At 40.9% G+C, this 17768-nt stretch overlaps 3 protein-coding genes across 3 annotated transcripts in view; all 3 read left to right on the top strand.

Moving 5' to 3' along the window:
* LOC109029629 (uncharacterized) overlaps positions 1–17768 on the top strand; it is a 203587-nt gene that overhangs the window by 23571 nt on the left and 162248 nt on the right. The window lies entirely within an intron of this gene.
* The window catches only part of LOC109029631 (uncharacterized), a 48369-nt gene that overhangs the window by 23573 nt on the left and 7028 nt on the right, over positions 1–17768 (top strand). The gene's annotated exons all lie outside the window — the stretch shown is intronic.
* On the top strand, positions 1261–17126 carry LOC109029634 (uncharacterized). The gene is given in 6 exon segments (XM_072302538.1): positions 1261–2171; positions 2257–2779; positions 3107–3367; positions 3535–4272; positions 5670–5679; positions 12893–17126. Coding segments are annotated over 6 exon segments (4293 nt in total). The 3' UTR covers positions 14743–17126.

The raw sequence follows: 17768 nt of genomic DNA, 5'->3' as shown, positions 1-17768 counted from the left end.
TATTATTACTGAAATTTATGGAAAAGATAGCTTTCTCATGTTCGAACGTAGATTTCACAAACTGCACAATTCTGGCCCCTAAAAATAAGCATTGCAATGAAATTAACGACAAGGTTGTTGAAGTTCTTTCAGGTGTCTCTAAAACGTACTTCAGTGTTAACAGGCTCATTGTAGAGGAAGAGGGAGAGGCTCTCAATTTTCCCCTCGAATTCTTGGACAGTCTTAATCTTAGTGGCTTACCACCGCATAAACTCACACTTTTGGAGGGGGTTTTTGTCATGCCTTTAAGAAACCTCAACGTTTTTAAAGGTTTATCGAATGGTGCTCCATTGATCGTCTGGAAACGTTATGAAAATTGTCTTGATTTGCAGGTCATTTCCGGCGAGAAGGCCGGTGAAAGAATTTCACTGCCAAGAATTGATTTGTCACCTGCAGACTCCTCTCTCCCTTTTTCTTTTAAGAGGCGACAATTTCCAATTCGCATTGCGTTCTGCATGACCAACATCAAAGCTAAGGGTCAAACACTGAAGCGAGTCGGCATTTATTTACCCCAAACAGTTTTTGACCATGGTCAACTATATGTTGCACTCTCACGAGCTACATCGTACAAGAATTTTGAAGTCCAAATTCTTCCCAAAGGCAACCGTACAAAAAACATCGTGCACAAAGAGGTGCTTCGATCTTTTATAAATCCCAAAAGCCTCGTAGTCATTAGAAAATTATCAAAAAATAAAAATAAAAACAATTAAAAAATAACACAAAAAAAAGAAAAACTGATAATGCGAGCTTTTTATAACATTTTTCGGTAGAATGGCAGTCTCCACCCTGTAACGCAGAGAGGCAGTTAAATTCCTTGATCTTCTGCCGCAGAATCATCGTCATTATTAAATAGATTCAACTAATCGCTCCGATTCCAAATAAGCTACTGCACCACCATTGCTAGCTGTGGAGGGCGCCCGGAGCGGCTAGTTACGATAAAATTCAGTCCAATTTCCCATCCACATCGTACATATGTATACGTTTAAACCTTCAGTGCTATCTCGTGGACTCGCAAGTCTGGTTAATTCTGAAACCGCGCAAGTGACATTCAATCTCTCTTGACTGCATCTTGTAAAATAATTACATTTATAAAACTTCAGTCTTAAACATCTGCGCTCACACTCGCTTCAATTTACTTCTGTCCAGGATTCTAATTGGATTGGCCCAGACGCATATGGACACTCCTCAAGATACTACTTTGAAGCACACATACCACACGTGATGGAACTGGATAACGTCCCCGAAGTAACGTACGCAGTTACTTTGAAGCATGAATCATCAGTGTCGGATACGAAATCGGCATTTGGCGATGACCACGCCGATCTTGTCCCCCAGCGTGTGAAAGGAGGGAACGGATCTTCTTCATGTGATGGTATTATCTCACCTGGACCGCTCCAAGGCGATTCTCTGTTCGGTCTTTCCGCTCGCGTTAAAGTCGAAGCAGCCGAAAGTTTATCCGACCTCTTGCATACAAGCATTGAAATTAAGGAAGAAGACGCTTCGCATTCCGACCAATCGGAATGTCCAGAAAAAGACAGCGCAAAAGATTCCGGAAATGATTCGCGGCATACCTGCAAACATGTTCCAGTGATTCCCCCCGCTAGAAGTGGGTGCATCTATGGCCAACCTCTTCACCAACCTCAAGATATCCTTGGAATAAAACTGGAATCTAATGAAGAAGCATGTAATAGCAAAAAGTTCAACGAGCCTTCTATTGATAGGACAGTATTTCCGACCAATAGAACCAAAATCCGATACAAACCAGTCAAAATCACCCAACGTTCTGTATCTCCATCGTGTGGAAACCTTCCAAAACAACATATGCGGACGCATAATGGCAAGAAACCGTTAAGTTGCGGTCATTGCTCATCCTCTTTTAGACATAGAAATGCTTTAAAGGAGCATATTCGAACGCATACTGGCGAGAAACCTTTAAGCTGCAGTCATTGCTCTACCTCCTTTAGGCACAAACACCATTTAAATGAACATATTCTAACGCATACTGGCGAGAAACCTTTCAGCTGCAGTCATTGTCCTTCCTCCTTCAGTCTAAGAAGTGCTTTAAAGGTGCATATTCGAACGCACACCGGTGAAAAACCATTCAGCTGCAGTCATTGCTCTACCTCCTTTAGGCAAAAAACACCATTTAAATCAACATATTCGAATGCATACTCGCGAGAAACCGTTTAGCTGCAGTCATTGCTCTTCCTCTTTTAGTCAAAAACACCATTTAAATGAACATATTCGAACGCATACTGGCGAGAAACCTTTCAGCTGCAGTCATTGCTCTTCCTCTTTCATTAATAAACACGCTTTAACGGAACATATTCGCACGCATACCGGCGAGAAACCATTCATTTGCAGTCATTGCCCTTCCTCCTTCAGTCAAAGAAGTGCTTTAAAGGTGCATATTCGAACGCACACCGGTGAAAAACCATTCAGCTGCAGTCATTGCTCTACCTCCTTTAGGCAAAAACAACATTTAAATCAACATATTCGAATGCATACTCGCGAGAAACCGTTTAGCTGCAGTCATTGCTCTTCCTCTTTTAGTCAAAAACACCATTTAAATGAACATATTCGAACGCATACTGGCGAGAAACCTTTCAGCTGCAGTCATTGCTCTTCCTCTTTCATTAATAAACACGCTTTAACGGAACATATTCGCACGCATACCGGCGAGAAACCATTCATTTGCAGTCATTGCCCTTCCTCCTTCAGTCAAAGAAGTTCTTTAAAGGTGCATATTCGAACGCACACCGGTGAAAAACCATTCAGCTGCAGTCATTGCTCTTCCTCTTTTAGTCAAAAACACCATTTAAATGTACATATTCTAACGCATACTGGCGAGAAATCTTTCAGCTGCAGTCATTGCCCTTCCTCCTTCAGTCAAAGAAGTGCTTTAAAGGTGCATATTCGAACGCACACCGGTGAAAAACCATTCAGCTGCAGTCATTGCTCTTCCTCTTTTAGTCAAAAACACCATTTAAATGAACATATTCGAACGCATACTGGCGAGAAACCTTTCAGCTGCAGTCATTGCTCTTCCTCTTTCATTAATAAAAAGGCTTTAACGGAACATATTAGCACGCATACCGGCGAGAAACCATTCATTTGCAGTCATTGCTCTTCCTCTTTTAGCCGGAAATATAATTTAAAAGTACATTTCCGGACGCATACTGGCGAGAAACCTTTCAGCTGCAGTCATTGCTCATCCTCTTTTAGATATAGGAATGGTTTAAAGGAGCATATGCAAACGCATACCGGCGAGAAACCTTTCAGCTGCAGTCATTGCTCTTCTTCTTTTAGCCGCAAAGATTATTTGAAGGTACATATTCGAAAGCATACTGGCGAGAAACCTTTCAGCTGTAGTCATTGCTCTTCCTCTTTTAGACATAGAAATGCTTTAAATGAACATATTCGAACTCATACGTCGAGAAACCATTCATTTGCAGTCATTGCTCCTCCTCTTGTAGCCAAATTCCCAATTGAAAGCGACATATCCGGTCGCATTCTGGCGAGAAACCTTTCAGCTGCAGTCATTGCTCTTCCTCTTTTAGCCAAATACCCAATTTAATGTGACATATCCGGTCGCATTCTGGCGAGAAACCTTTCAGCTGCAGTCATTTCTCTTCCTCTTTTAGCCAAAAAGACAAATTGAATGAACATATTCGAACGCATACTGGCGAGGAACCTTTCAGCTGCAGTCTTTGCTCTTCTTCTGTTAGCCGCATAGATCGTTTGACGGTACGTATCCGAACGCATTCTTGCGAGAAACCTTTCAGGTGCAGTCATTGCTCTTCCTCTTTCAGTGACAGACAGTGTTTGAAGCTACATATCCAAAAGCAGACCGGCGAGAAACCTTTCAGTTGCAGTCATTGCTCTTCCTCTTTTAGACATAGAAATGCTCTAACGGAGCATATGCAAACGCATACCGGCGAGAAACCTTTCAGTTGCAGTCATTGCTCTTCCTCTTTTAGACATAGAAATGCTTTAAAGGCGCATATTCGAACGCATACAGGCGAAAAACCTTTCAGCTGTAGTCATTGCTCTTCCTCTTTTAGACATAGAAATGCTTTAAAGGCGCATATTCGAACGCATACAGGCGAAAAACCTTTCAGCTGTAGTCATTGCTCTTCCTCTTTTAGATGTAGAAATGCTTTAATGGTGCATATTCGAACGCACAACGGTAAAAACCATTCAGCTGCAGTCATTGCTCCGCCTGAATGCATCTAAATGTATAATGGCGAGAAACAATTCAGCTGCATCCCTCGCTCCTCGTCTTTTGCTGTCTAATTGTAAGTCAATTTTATGCAACTAATTCGAAAGCATATGTTGAAAAGCTGGTCCTTGCTCTGCGTCGTTTGCTTCCAACCGCCTTATAGCGAAATGCAATACCCTTGCGAAAGCATACGCATGAAATGTCATTTAGTCGCAGTCATTGTCCCGTCTCTTTTGCTGGAAAAACCCGTTTAATAAAATACATGTGATTTTTCCAGTGAGAGACCATTCAATCTCATTGATTGCTCTGCGCCACATTTGGTGGAAAGAATTACAAATATTGTATTTTTGATTTTAAGAATTTGACATGTATTACATCACTTCGAAATCCTTGTAGTATTGTGGAATAATTTTAAAATGCTCATTGGTGTTCTCTTTCCAGATTAGTGTCTTGAAACTGGATATCTCAAATACACGTTTTCAATTAGAAAGGCCCTGAATTGAACGAACACCTCTCGTATCATTCAAACTGAAAACACCATTAAGTATTGTGAATTAGTTTCGAAATATTCAGTGATGTTTTCTTTGCAGAATAGTTTCTTGAACTGAAATTTCTGAAATATAACTTATTAATTTAGAATGGACCTTCATTTAAGAAACACCCTTCGTATCATTCACACTGGAATCCATGTAGTATTCCGTGTTAATTTCGAAATGTTTAGTGTTATTTTTTTTTTTATTTTTACAAAAGTAGTGTCTTGAAATTGAATATCTCCAATAAAAGTTTTCAATTTGGAAACGCCCTTAATTCACCAAACACTTCTCGTACCATTCAAACTCAATCAATTGGCCATACTTTAAAGTCTTTAATATCACCTGTCCCGAATTCAAAGTTAGCTATTTGGGGGGGGGGGGGGGATGGGTGAATTAAATATTCATATTTCCATGAAAATATTTGTCGCTGATTTCATTGAGTTTTTTCAGAAAGAATCTTACTTTCGTGTGAAGTGGGTATTGTGTTTCTGTTAATGCACTTATGGCCGTAAGAGCACGATGAAGGCCTGTTTTGCGGGACCAATCCGAAAGCTGCCGCGGTACCCGAGAGCAGTAGCGCCCATCTTTTTGGAATCGAGCTTTTTCCAATATTTGACTCGCCCGTTTTATCGGAGCCGACCAGTGGCGTGGCTTGCTTTGCGATGTATCGATTGATCTATCGTTTGAACCTATTGAAAAGCATCGATAAACAGGGTGCTCGCAACGAAGGCTTTAATAATCCATTTTTGACCGTATCTCCCAATGGGGAAATATCGAAAATCGATCATTCACGCACTGATGTAACCATAGGAATCCACTGAAAACCAGTAAGTGCACAAAATTAGTAAACCTCGTTGTATTGCCAAATATAACAGGAGTATGTCGGTAGGTTGTTCCGGGCCCTTTTAAAGCCCTAGACACACACGGCGATTAATCGCCGCGATTGAAAGACGGAAGCCAATGAAGAGCCTTGTTTTCGATATATCGACGTCAATGGATCGAATTCACGGCTCTCCATTGGCTTCCGTCTTTCAATCGCGGCGATTTATTGCCGTGTGTATCTAGGCCTTAAGGGGAGGGGGGGCGCAAGGGGAGTCCGGAGGGCTTCCCCCAGAAAATCTTACGAAGCATTTATTAAGCAGTGAAAGCCAATTTTGACATGATTAATTGACAAATACAAGCGTCTTTCTTTTTCCTTTCCTCCGTTCTCTCCTTCTTTCTTTCTTTCTTCCCTTTCTCTTCCTCTTCTGCTTTTTCTCGGATGAACCTTGTTTGTTATATCTAAGTGTGTTTTAAACGTATCCACGCGAGCATGCAGAAGGAAGCACCTGCTGAGTGCTGCTTTCTTGGCCCTTACGAATGGAAGAAGGCCCTCTTTTTCAAAGTTGAAAATAAAAAATATGCGATTTATTACTATCCCGACACAAACTGAAGGTTCTTTCGACGATTTTTTCTGATCTTACGAAGAAAGGAGGAAGGATTCATTCAGTGAACTTTCCGCTCGGGCGCTGCTCGGTAAAAATAGCCGTTCTCTTCACATTTAGGGCACTCTACTGCCGTGACAGCAAACATAGCCGTAACTCTCGAATTTTCAAACTCCAGTCTCCTTTGTAATTCGTCTTATCTAATTTAGATGAAATTACTGATGCTGCGAAAACTAAAACATTCGTCTTCTTTGTATACGATTGGGACACATAACGATGCCGCACAGTGGGCCAGATCGTGTCCGTAGCGGCGCTTAATTGATAACTCCCGCTAGATCAAGCATATCGTTCAAAACATGATGATTCCTCGGGTAATTTGATCCCCTCTTTCCAAATTTTGTGTCAAAAAAACCGGCAAAAATGTCTAAATGTAGGTTTTGGACGTCGAAAGCTGAAGAAATCGCTCGATAAAAAAGAGGATCTTGTGCTCTTATAAAATGGGGGAAAAACACAATCATCGAACCGGAAAATGCAATCTTATCATCTAACCTTGTAATTCTATTGGAAGGAGAATATTTTCGGTTTTGAAGATCCGAAAAATATTGATTTTTAGCTGCAGAGCATGAGATCAAAGTTGCCCGAAAAATAAGCCTTAAAAAATGAATTTTTCAGAATATTGTAGACTGGGAAAGTGTCATTGCGGTTCGTTGCGCGGTTCTCTCTGGTATTTTTAGAAAGCACATATCCTAGAGATACCATATACCAAAGCACAAACGGTACAAACCGGTACAACCATATTTGTCGGATGCTTATTTGAGGCGACCTTCAATTTCCGCGAAAATCAGATATAGAGGTTTTAAGGAACTACGTTACACAGTAAAGCGGCCAATGAAATATTTCAACACAAATTCATGTTTTAAGGGTTTTTAAGGTTTCTAATAGCATTTCTCCCTCTTTCGATACTTTAGGGTGGAAGGAAGGGGAGGGGGAGGCCGACCAAAATCAGACAGTCAAAAATTTTTTATGGTTAACAATTTTCTTGGGCTCAGTAAATAATGATAATTTTTTTACATCCGTTCACGCATTCAGCCCAAATAGGACTGGTTTTAAACCAATTTGGCAATGAATAGGAAAATTCTACAGTCATATGGCACCTAAGTTTAGAGTGAGTTGACCGTCGCTGACACCAATAAAACTGATGAAATTTCAACTCCTCTGTTGAACTGTACTTTATGCAATCTTGCGTGCTTGAGGATGATATCTTCAAGGGAGAGGAGGATTCTATATCGAATTCTCTTAATTCGATCAAACATTAATACTGGTATGAAAATAACGCAATAACAAGAACCGACTCGTACACAGCTCAGGATACCGTTACTTACCTAAAATAACACATTATTTACACGATGACAATAGCTTTTAGGAGGGGTGTAACACTAAATTAGGCATAGTTGTATTTAAAGAAGTCAATATTTAGTTATCTGAGTGACTTCAATCATACGATAGAACATTACTTTCAGTCTAACAATGAAATTGAAATTTCATCAGTTTTATTGGTGTCAGCGACGGTCAACTCACTCTAAACTTAGGTGCCATATGACTGTAGAATTTTCCTATTCATTGCCAAATTGGTTTAAAACCAGTCCTATTTGGGCTGAATGCGTGAACGGATGTAAAAAAATTATCATTATTTACTGAGCCCAAGAAAATTGTTAACCATAAAAAATTTTTGACTGTCTGATTTTGGTCGGCCTCCCCCTCCCCTTCCTTCCACCCTAAAGTATCGAAAGAGGGAGAAATGCTATTAGAAACCTTAAAAACCCTTAAAACATGAATTTGTGTTGAAATATTTCATTGGCCGCTTTACTGTGTAACGTAGTTCCTTAAAACCTCTATACAGGGTGATCCAAAAGTCCCTTCCACCCCCTCTAACTTTTTACCTAATTGAGGTAAAGATTTGAAACTTGGGGGATATTCCTAGGTCAAAGGGAGCTACTTTTTGGCCCCCCTAAAATTTTCAGGGGGGCCCCCTTTGGGGGGCAACGGCCCCCAACTTTTAATTTTCAAATAGGAAGACCCCCTTTGTGATAGCTCGTTCGAAAGAGCATAAAAAAAGAAAACTTTTCGCGCAAACCCGAAGTCAATATCTCAAACCGTTTCAAAATGGCGGCCGGTTAAAGTTCAAAATGGCCGAAAATTCACACCGGTTATTTGTCGATGGATTTGCGCGAAAATCGGTACGTAGGGGTATTTTGACACGGGAAAAACGAATTTGACGTTAGATTTTCAAAAAAACCGAAATTTCCAAAATGGCCGCCGGTTAAAGTTTAAAATGGCCGAAAATTTTCACCTCGGTTTTTTCCTGATGGATTTGCCTAAAACATGGAATTTAAGAGTATTTTGGCATAAGATAAACAAATTTGAACTTAGATTTCTAAAAAAAATCCATTTTTGGTCATTTTGAACTTTAACCGGCGGCCATTTTGGAAATTTCGGTTTTTTTGAAAATCTAACGTCAAATTCGTTTTTCTCGTGTCAAAATACCCCTGCATACCGATTTTCGCGCAAATCCATCGACAAATAACCGGTGTGAATTTTCGGCCATTTTGAACTTTAACCGGCCGCCATTTTGAAACGGTTTGAGATATTGACTTCGGGTTTGCGCGAAAAGTTTTCTTTTTTTATGCTCTTTCGAACGAGCTATCACAAAGGGGGTCTTCCCATTTGAAAATTAAAAGTTGGGGGCCGTTGCCCCCCAAAGGGGGCCCCCCTGAAAATTTTAGGGGGGCCAAAAAGTAGCTCCCTTTGACCTAGGAATATCCCCCAAGTTTCAAATCTTTACCTCAATTAGGTAAAAAGTTAGAGGGGGTGGAAGGGACTTTTGGATCACCCTGTATCTGATTTTCGCGGAAATTGGAGGTCGCCTCAAATAAGCATCCGACAAATATGGTTGTACCGGTTTGTACCGTTTGTGCTTTGGTATATGGTATCTCTAGGATATGTGCTTTCTAAAAATACCAGAGAGAACCGCGCAACGAACCGCAATGACACTTTCCCAGTCTACAATATTCTGAAAAATTCATTTTTTAAGGCTTATTTTTCGGGCAACTTTGATCTCATGCTCTGCAGCTAAAAATCAATATTTTTCGGATCTGCAAAAGCGAAAATACTCGTCATGCAATGGAGTCTACCAGTCAGATGCATATAATGGTTTGAGGTTCACGAGTGCTTTGTGAAATCAGCGAGTATACAACGCGCGCCTCAGGTTGCAGAAATCTGGGTACACCACATTCCACATGCTGCATATCTATCTACGTAGAAACCGCAGATATAATGAATATTTCAGATATTCCCATATAATTTCGTTATCAGTAGGTATCTAAGCATCGATTAAGATAGCTCTGATGTGGAAAAAAAATGTCGAAAAATTGCATTTCGCGCCGCTACGGACACGATCTGGCCCACAGTGTGCCGTAAGTGCGCTAAAACCGAATTTGTTTGAGACGAAATAGCCGTAAGGAGCATCAGTCCACCGATATCCAACGAGAGCAGTATTTTTAGGCAGACTGGTGCCCTTTTTTGACTTTTTGACGAGGAAACATGTCTGTATGAGGTCTAGTACTCGAAGTATGTCTTATATGGTCCATCAGATTTTGATCACAACGCCTGAATACAACTATGCGTGCTTTGCGGATATCCGCGTTGCATACACGAAATACCGAAGGCGCTCTGACTTTTCCCCAGCCCTGTTGTGAATTGCGATCTTCCATTTCTCTTTTACGAGCTAATTTTGGGTGCTACAAAAATATCCCACTGAATCGTAATAGACTGAGCTTGCTCTCTCGAAACTTCACCTCTGCTCTTACACGCTCGTCGCCATCATGGTCAATGAACCCCGGCGACTCTGCCATATTTTCCGTGGCGCTTCGTTTCTTGGCATCCAAGCCATGACTTGAGCAAGTGGAGATTCTTGAAGGTTAGCTAGCCTTTTTTTCCTCCATTTATACGTATTGGAAACAATCGATTCTTGGTGAAACAACTTGTCTCACCTAGAATTGATATCTTTAGTGAATTAAAATGGAGGGGAAAAAGTGTTGCCCACTTGCAAATCGCCACTGACCATATAGCGATCTAGCTTTGCACAGCGGTTTTGTCGAACGTGTTTTGTTGTCTTGCAATCATTAATATGATTTTTAATCGCGGGGAAAAGACAACTGCTCTGCAAATCGGCGACTGATCATTTGTTGCATTTGCAATACTCCTTTATTAGTGGCGTATTGCGTTTTGCGAGAAATCGATTGATCTACTCTTTAAATCCATGGAAAAGGACCGACTATCAGGATGTTCGGAATTACAACAAACACCTCAAGTTATCGATTCTTAAGCGTATCATTGAATAGGAGAAATGAATAGTCCATGCTTCGTGCCTGGCTACTGTCGTTCACCACAAACCCCTTCTTCTCAAAATCGGCATCCAAAAATACGGGAATGGACATCTGAGAGGTGGAAGGAAAATTGATGGGAGGGGAAGGGGCGAGGAGAAAGTAGACGGTAGGAACGTCGGTTTAGGTCTGACTTCCTAAGGAAAAACGTTACACGACAAAGCAAACGTTGCCGAATTTCCCCCGATAAAATGCGACTTTTCCCAGATACTCGAGAATTTATTTCCCAGCTTTTATAGGATTTCATATGAAATAAAATTTAGTGGAACCGAAAATTTCATGTGGGAACTTTTATCACGGAAAAAGAGCCGTATGCAAAAACGACATTTTTCGCCCCCCAACTAAAACTTATTCAAACTTCGTCTATCAGTTACTAATACTAGAGCGCTTCTTTCCCCAAATTTTCAGACCCCCAAAAAATTTTGGGGGGGCGCTAGGGGGGGCGGAAGTCAAAACCTGTGACCCTCGATATCTTTCAAACGAAACAAGATATTGAGGCCCGGTTTGGACTAAAAATCGTCTAAAATTGAATATTTTAAGATTCCCGAGGTTAAAATCCCAAAATTAAATTTTTAACTTAACTTATGTGCTTTTTTCAGTTTTTGAGGAAAAACAATTTCTTTTAAACAGATAAAACTGAAATTTCACATTTTTTGATTTGAACCAAAACCAGTTTTTTAAATTGTTCGTCTTTTTCCGCATCAAACGAGTGGTCGTATAAGCTGGGGAACCGAACGGTTCCGGAGTTATGATCGATTGAAGTTTCCGCTCAACGCGCGCCGACCGATTTTCGCGCGCTAAAAAGTCGGATTTGACTTTTATTAAATCAGATTTAATGTTCAAACTGAGCAAAATGCATTATTAGGGACTCTTGAGGGTCGCTGAGTCCAGAAATTACAGATACTTCCAAAAAATTCACGTTTTTAAAATTACAGCTCCGTAGCGCTATTTTAGAGACCCACTGAGCGCCGACCGGCCGCTCAGTGGTCCTGTACGGAGCTGTAATTTTAAAAACGTGAATTTTTTGGAAGTATCTGTAATTTCTGGACTCAGCGACCCTCAAGAGTCCCTAATAATGCATTTTGCTCAGTTTGAACATTAAATCTGATTTAATAACAGTCAATTCCGACTTTTTAGCGCGCGAAAATCGGTCGGCGCGCGTTGAGCGGAAACTTCAATCGATCATAACTCCGAAACCGTTCGGTTCTTCAGCTTATACGACCACTCGTTGGATGCGGAAAAAGACGAGCAATTTAAAAAACTGGTCTTGGTTCAAATCGAAAAATGTGAAATTTCAGTTTAATCTGTTTAAAAGAAATTGTTTTTCCTCATAAACTGAAAAAAAGCACATAAGTTAAGTTAAAAATTTAATTTTGGGATTTTGACCTCGGGAATCTTAAAATATTCAATTTTAGACGATTTTTAGTCCAAACCGGGCCTCAATATCTTGTTTCGTTCGAATGATATCGAGGGTCACAGGTTTTGACTTCCGCCCCCCCTAGCGCCCCCCCAAAATTTTTTGGGGGTCTGAAAATTTGGGGAAAGAAGCGCTCCAGTATTAGTAACTGATAGACGAAGTTTGAATAAGTTTTAGTGGGGGGGGGGGGGCGAAAAATGTCGTTTTTGCATACGGCTCTTTGAGGAGATAGGTGCGAGTAGGTTGGTTGGCCCTAAAAGACGGAAAGCCGTTATTGAGCAGGAAGAAATTGCTGATTTTTCACTTTTCAAATTACGTAGGTACATATTTGTACCGAAGTTGATCATATAACCTTCAAATTGACGTTATCCTTTTGAACGACGTTTAAAAAGAATAGGGATGCAATAATCCTCCGAAACGATGTCCAATCGGTCATAAAGTCAATAATCCATTAACCATAATACCTAATGTACCTAACATAATACCTACCATTTGCAATTAAGGGCTCCTATTTTTTACTTGTTCACACATGAACTATCTGTGAAAATAATGGCACCTACGTTTTCTTTAAAATTAGCTGGAACTAATAGTTCCGAATTATATAACAAAATTCAGTCCAATGTCCCATCAGCATTGTGAATATACGTATAAGTCTCAAGTACAACTCCGTCTCCACAAGTCTGGTTAATTTTGAAGCCGCGAAAGTGACATTCATTCTCCTTTTACTTCATCTTGTAAAATAATTACATGTTTAAAACTTCAGTCTTACGTATATGCGCCTGCGCTCACACTCGCTTAAATTTTCCCCTGTCCAGGATTCTTATTGGATTGGCCCGGACAAAAATACTCACCCGCAAGACACATGGACACTCCTCAAGATATTATTTTGACGAAAGCATCGGGCCCAACACCTGTGATGGATCCGCCGGATAACAACCCCGACGGTCGCAACGCACGTACTTTAAAGCATTGCAAATCGGAATCTGACACGAAATCTACATTTGGCGATGACTGCGCCGATCTTGCCCGACAAGCGAAAAGAGAGGACGGTACATCTTCATGTGACGGCGTTATATCACCTGGACCGCTCAAAGGCGATTCCCTGTTCGGTCTCTCCGCCCGCGTAAAAGTCGAAGTAGACGTAAGTTTAACCGACCTGTTGCATACCAGTATTGAAATTAAGGAAGAAGAGACCTCGCAATCCAACCCATCGGAACGCCCAGTAAAACGCAGTGCAAACGATTCCGGAAATGATGTGCGTCATACATGTAATCATGTTCCACTAAGTGGAAGCTTTAATGACCAACCACCCCACCAACTGCAAGATCTCCATGGAATTAAACGGGAATCTAATGTAGAAGAATGTAATAGCAAAAGCGAGCCCCATATTGAAAGAGCAGTATTTCCGACCAATCGAACTGAAATCCGAAACGAACTAGTTAAAAGCACCCAACGTTGTGTATCTTCAACGCGTAAAAACCTTCCGAAACAAAGTATGCGGACGCATCATGGCGTGAAACCTTTCAGTTGCAGCCATTGCTCTTCTTCTTTTGGCCGCAAAGGTCATTTAAAGCGACATATCCTAACGCATACTGGCGAGAAACCTTTCAGCTGCAGTCATTGCTCTTCTTCATTCAGTCAAAGAAGTGCTTTAAAGGTGCATATCCGAACGCACACCGGTGAAAAACCTTTCAGCTGCAGTTTTTGCTCTTCCTCTTTTAGTCAAGGAAATATTTTAAAGAGACATATCCGAACGCATACCGGTGAGAAAGCTTTCAGCTGCAGTCATTGCTCTTCCTCTTTTAGCCTAAAACACAATTTAAAGCGACATATCCTAACGCATACTGGCGAGAGACCTTTCAGTTGCAGCCATTGCTCTTCTTCTTTTGGCCGCAAAGGTCATTTGAAGGTACATATCCGAGCGCATACTAGCGAGAAACGTTTCAGCTGCAGTCATTGCTCTTCCTCTTTTAGTCAAAGCAATGCGTTAAAGGAGCATATTCGAACTCATACTGGCGAGAAACCTTTCAGCTGCAGTTATTGCTCATCCTCTTTTAGCGGAAAACAGTATTTAAAGCGACATATCCTAACGCATACTGGCGAGAAACCTTTCAGCTGCAGTCATTGCTCTTCTTCATTCAGTCAAAGAAGTGCTTTAAAGGTGCATATCCGAACGCACACCGGTGAAAAACCTTTCAGCTGCAGTTTTTGCTCTTCCTCTTTTAGTCAAGGAAATATTTTAAAGAGACATATCCGAACGCATACTGGCGAGAAACCTTTCACCTGCAGTCATTGCTCTGTATGTTTTAGTCAAAAGAATGCTCTAAAGCAGCATATTCGAACCCATACCGGCGAGAAACCTTTCAGCTGCAGTCATTGCTCTACCTCCTTCAGGCGAAAACAACATTTAAAAGTACATTTCCGGACGCATACTGGCGAGAAACCTTTCAGCTGCAGTCATTGCTCTTCCTCTTTTATCCGAAAGGGTGATTTAAAGGTACATATTCGAACGCACACTGGTGAAAAACCATTCAGCTGCAGTCATTGCTCTTCCTCCTTTAGCCGAAAAGATGATTTGAAGGTACATATCCGAACCTACACTGGCGAGCAACCTTTCGAAGTAGCAGTCGTCGCTCCTCCTGTTTTAGTGAAACAGATTATTTGAAGCTACGTACATATCCTAACGCATCCGTTTGAAGAACCATGCAGTTGCAGTTTCTGCCCTTCCTTTTGTTGTCGAAAAAGTAACTCGACGTGACATGGTACGTCGGAGTTCGACAGGTGAAAAATTATTCTGTCACAGTAATTGCTCCTTTTCCTCTCGTGAAAAAACGTCTTTTGGAAAAACATCCGAATGCATACCGGCGAGAAAACATTCAGCTGCAGTCCATGATCCTTGTCTTTTGCTGCCGAAGTCAATTTGAAGCGACTAATTATTTTATTTTCCTTTGCTTTTCTTTTTCATTTTACGTTCGTACAATGAAGGTCCATAATTGGGGCTATGGCAAATGTCAAAGTACAATAGGATTAGTCATTAGTTTGTACTTATACGAGGTCCGTCCGGAATGTATCAAACTTTTTTATTTTTAAAGGAAACTAGATGCTAGGAACTGGCCGACTTGAAACTTTAATCTCTCTCGAAGTACTCTCTTCCAGACACGATGCACTTGTTCCAGCGGTATTTTAACTTATGCAAGTACTCCTGAAAATCCTTCTTTGGGTGGCCATCTGTTGCTGCGTCGTGTTTTCTTCGATATCTTCGACCGTCTAAAATCAAGTGCCTTTCAAAGCGCTTGTGTGTTTGGGGAACAGCCAGAAGTGACCAGGTCTGGACTGAATGGGGGGGGGGGGGGGAGGGACGCGGCCCCTGTGCGATCCCTTGTTCCGCCAAAAATTGTTGGACCAGGCACGAGGTCTTGACGTGGTGGAGCTGAAACATCCGGTCGCCGCTTTCCCAGAACTCAGGACGCTTCCGCCTCACCGCATTCCCGAATCGGCGCAAAGTTTCCGTATGCCTTCCTTTGATGATAGTCTGTCCCTGGGGGTATACTCATGAGTCATGATGCACACCTTCTTGATTTAAAGAAAGAAAAAAAAAAAAAAAAAAAAAAAAAAAAATTATCAACATGACTTTGACTTGGCTTCGACTGCGGCGCGTCTTCTTAGGACGCTTTTCCCCCTTTGCGATACAAGCTGAAGACCGGCCTTTGGTTTAAGGGTCTTACTCGTAGACCCACTTCTTCGTCTACTATAATGAATGATATGTCAATCCGAGATGAAGCAAAACTTGATGCAAATTCGCTAATCCTCGCAATCGGACATTTTCGCGGGAAATAAAATGCGATGCCACTTGATACACATCGTTTAATCAGGTGCTCGCTGTCAACGCTGTCATGGCGATAGAGATCCTGCTTATGTGAGGAATTTGCGGTTTGACTTTTGATTCTAAGGTAAAAGTTCGCGAGAATAACGATGGTGACACTGGTTTTCACTGAAATCAACTCCCAAGCTCAAAGAAAGCTCTCAAGTTGAGACGCGGGATATCCAACGCTATCATGAGAGTCCACCGCTTCATCAAGACAAACTATGCAAAGATAGGGAGCAAATACATTGACAGGGTTGCCGTGATTACAGTTTAAGAGTCCCCAAATAAGGTGGCAGCCCTGTCAATGTATTTGCTCCCTATCTTCGCATGAAGAGTTTGTCTTGATGTAGAGGTGAACTCTCAGGATAGCGTGGGGTATCCCCTCCATTTGGGCCTCAACTTGAGAGCTTTTTTGAGCTCCGGAATTGATTTCAGAGAAAACCAGTGGCACCGTCGTGTTTCTCGCGAACTTTTACATGAGAATCAATTTTCAATTCGCAAATCCCTCACACATGCAACATCTCCATTGTGTGTGTGCTTTCAGGAGGATATGGACAAAGTCCAAACCAAGTACCAACTTCTTATCTATAATAGATCCCATGATGTAAGAAGAGGCTTGATACTTTCCGGACACACCTTGTATAATCGCCCAATAGTATAGTATTAGTTACTTAAATGAACTATTATTAGTAACTAATAATTTTAATTGGGAACGATTAACTTTAAATTGTCTAATGTAACATTGATGTACACTGTAGTATTAGTTACTTTAATGAATTATTATTAGTAAGGTTTTTTTTGTAACATTTCTAGGAGGAAATATATACAATTATCTTAATGTATGTACATAAGGGTATATAAAAGTAAGAACTGTGTAGTTACTAATTTCTTTAATAATTAGGTATAGTTAAACTTATGACTTGATTTTAAGATTAATCGGGACTCATAAGGATTAGGTGGATGAAATAAGTGAAATTCAAATGTAGTGAGTATTATTAACTCTTAATAGTCAGAATCAGCGTTGGTGACAAGCTCCCATGGCTTCTTCCTTGTGTGTCTTCTAATTTCCTCGTTATCATGTAGAAGATTAGTAACTAATAATGTTAATTAGGAACGATTATAACTTTAAATTGTATAATGTAACATTAAATAGAAGCAATTACAAGAATTTTATTTTATCATCAGTCGCTAGAAATTCATTTATTCAAGGGTATTTTATGATTAAAATACCCTTACAAAAAAAAATCTAAAGCATATGGTGAAAACCCGGCCCTTGCTCTGCGTCGTTAGCTGCCAAACGCTCTATGCGCTCGAAACACTTGCGAATACATACCAATGAGAGACTTCCGGATCATGGTGAATAGAGTTGATCGTTCAGCACTAACTGTCAACGTTGTACTTGGACAATTTTCTCATAACTTCATTTCACTGCACTCGTCGGTAGCACGGCGATTACGGACATAGCCATACTCGTTACATTAAGGGCACTCTGCTACCGTGATAGCGAACAGAGCAGTAATTCGCAAATTTTCGAACTCCAGTTTCTTCTTTAATTCGTCTTATCTAATTGAGATAAAATTACTGATGCTGCTGAAATTACGGCATTCGTCTTCTTCGTTTAGAATGGAGGCACATGAGGAAGCCGTAAGTGCGCAAAAGTTGACGTTGTTTGAGACAAAATAGCCATAAGGAGCATCATTCCAGAGATCCAACGAGAGCAGTCCTTTTAGGTAGAATGGCGTCCTTTGTTGACTGTTTGGCGAGGAAACATGTCTTTACGATGTCTAATACCCGACACGTCTTCAGGTCCAGCGGATTTTGATCAT

This window comes from Bemisia tabaci, chromosome 7, assembly GCF_918797505.1.
Source record: "Bemisia tabaci chromosome 7, PGI_BMITA_v3".
NCBI classification, from domain to species: domain Eukaryota; kingdom Metazoa; phylum Arthropoda; class Insecta; order Hemiptera; family Aleyrodidae; genus Bemisia; species Bemisia tabaci.
The sequence above is the reverse complement of the archived record's forward strand: the minus strand, read 5'-3'. Positions and strand labels throughout refer to the sequence as shown.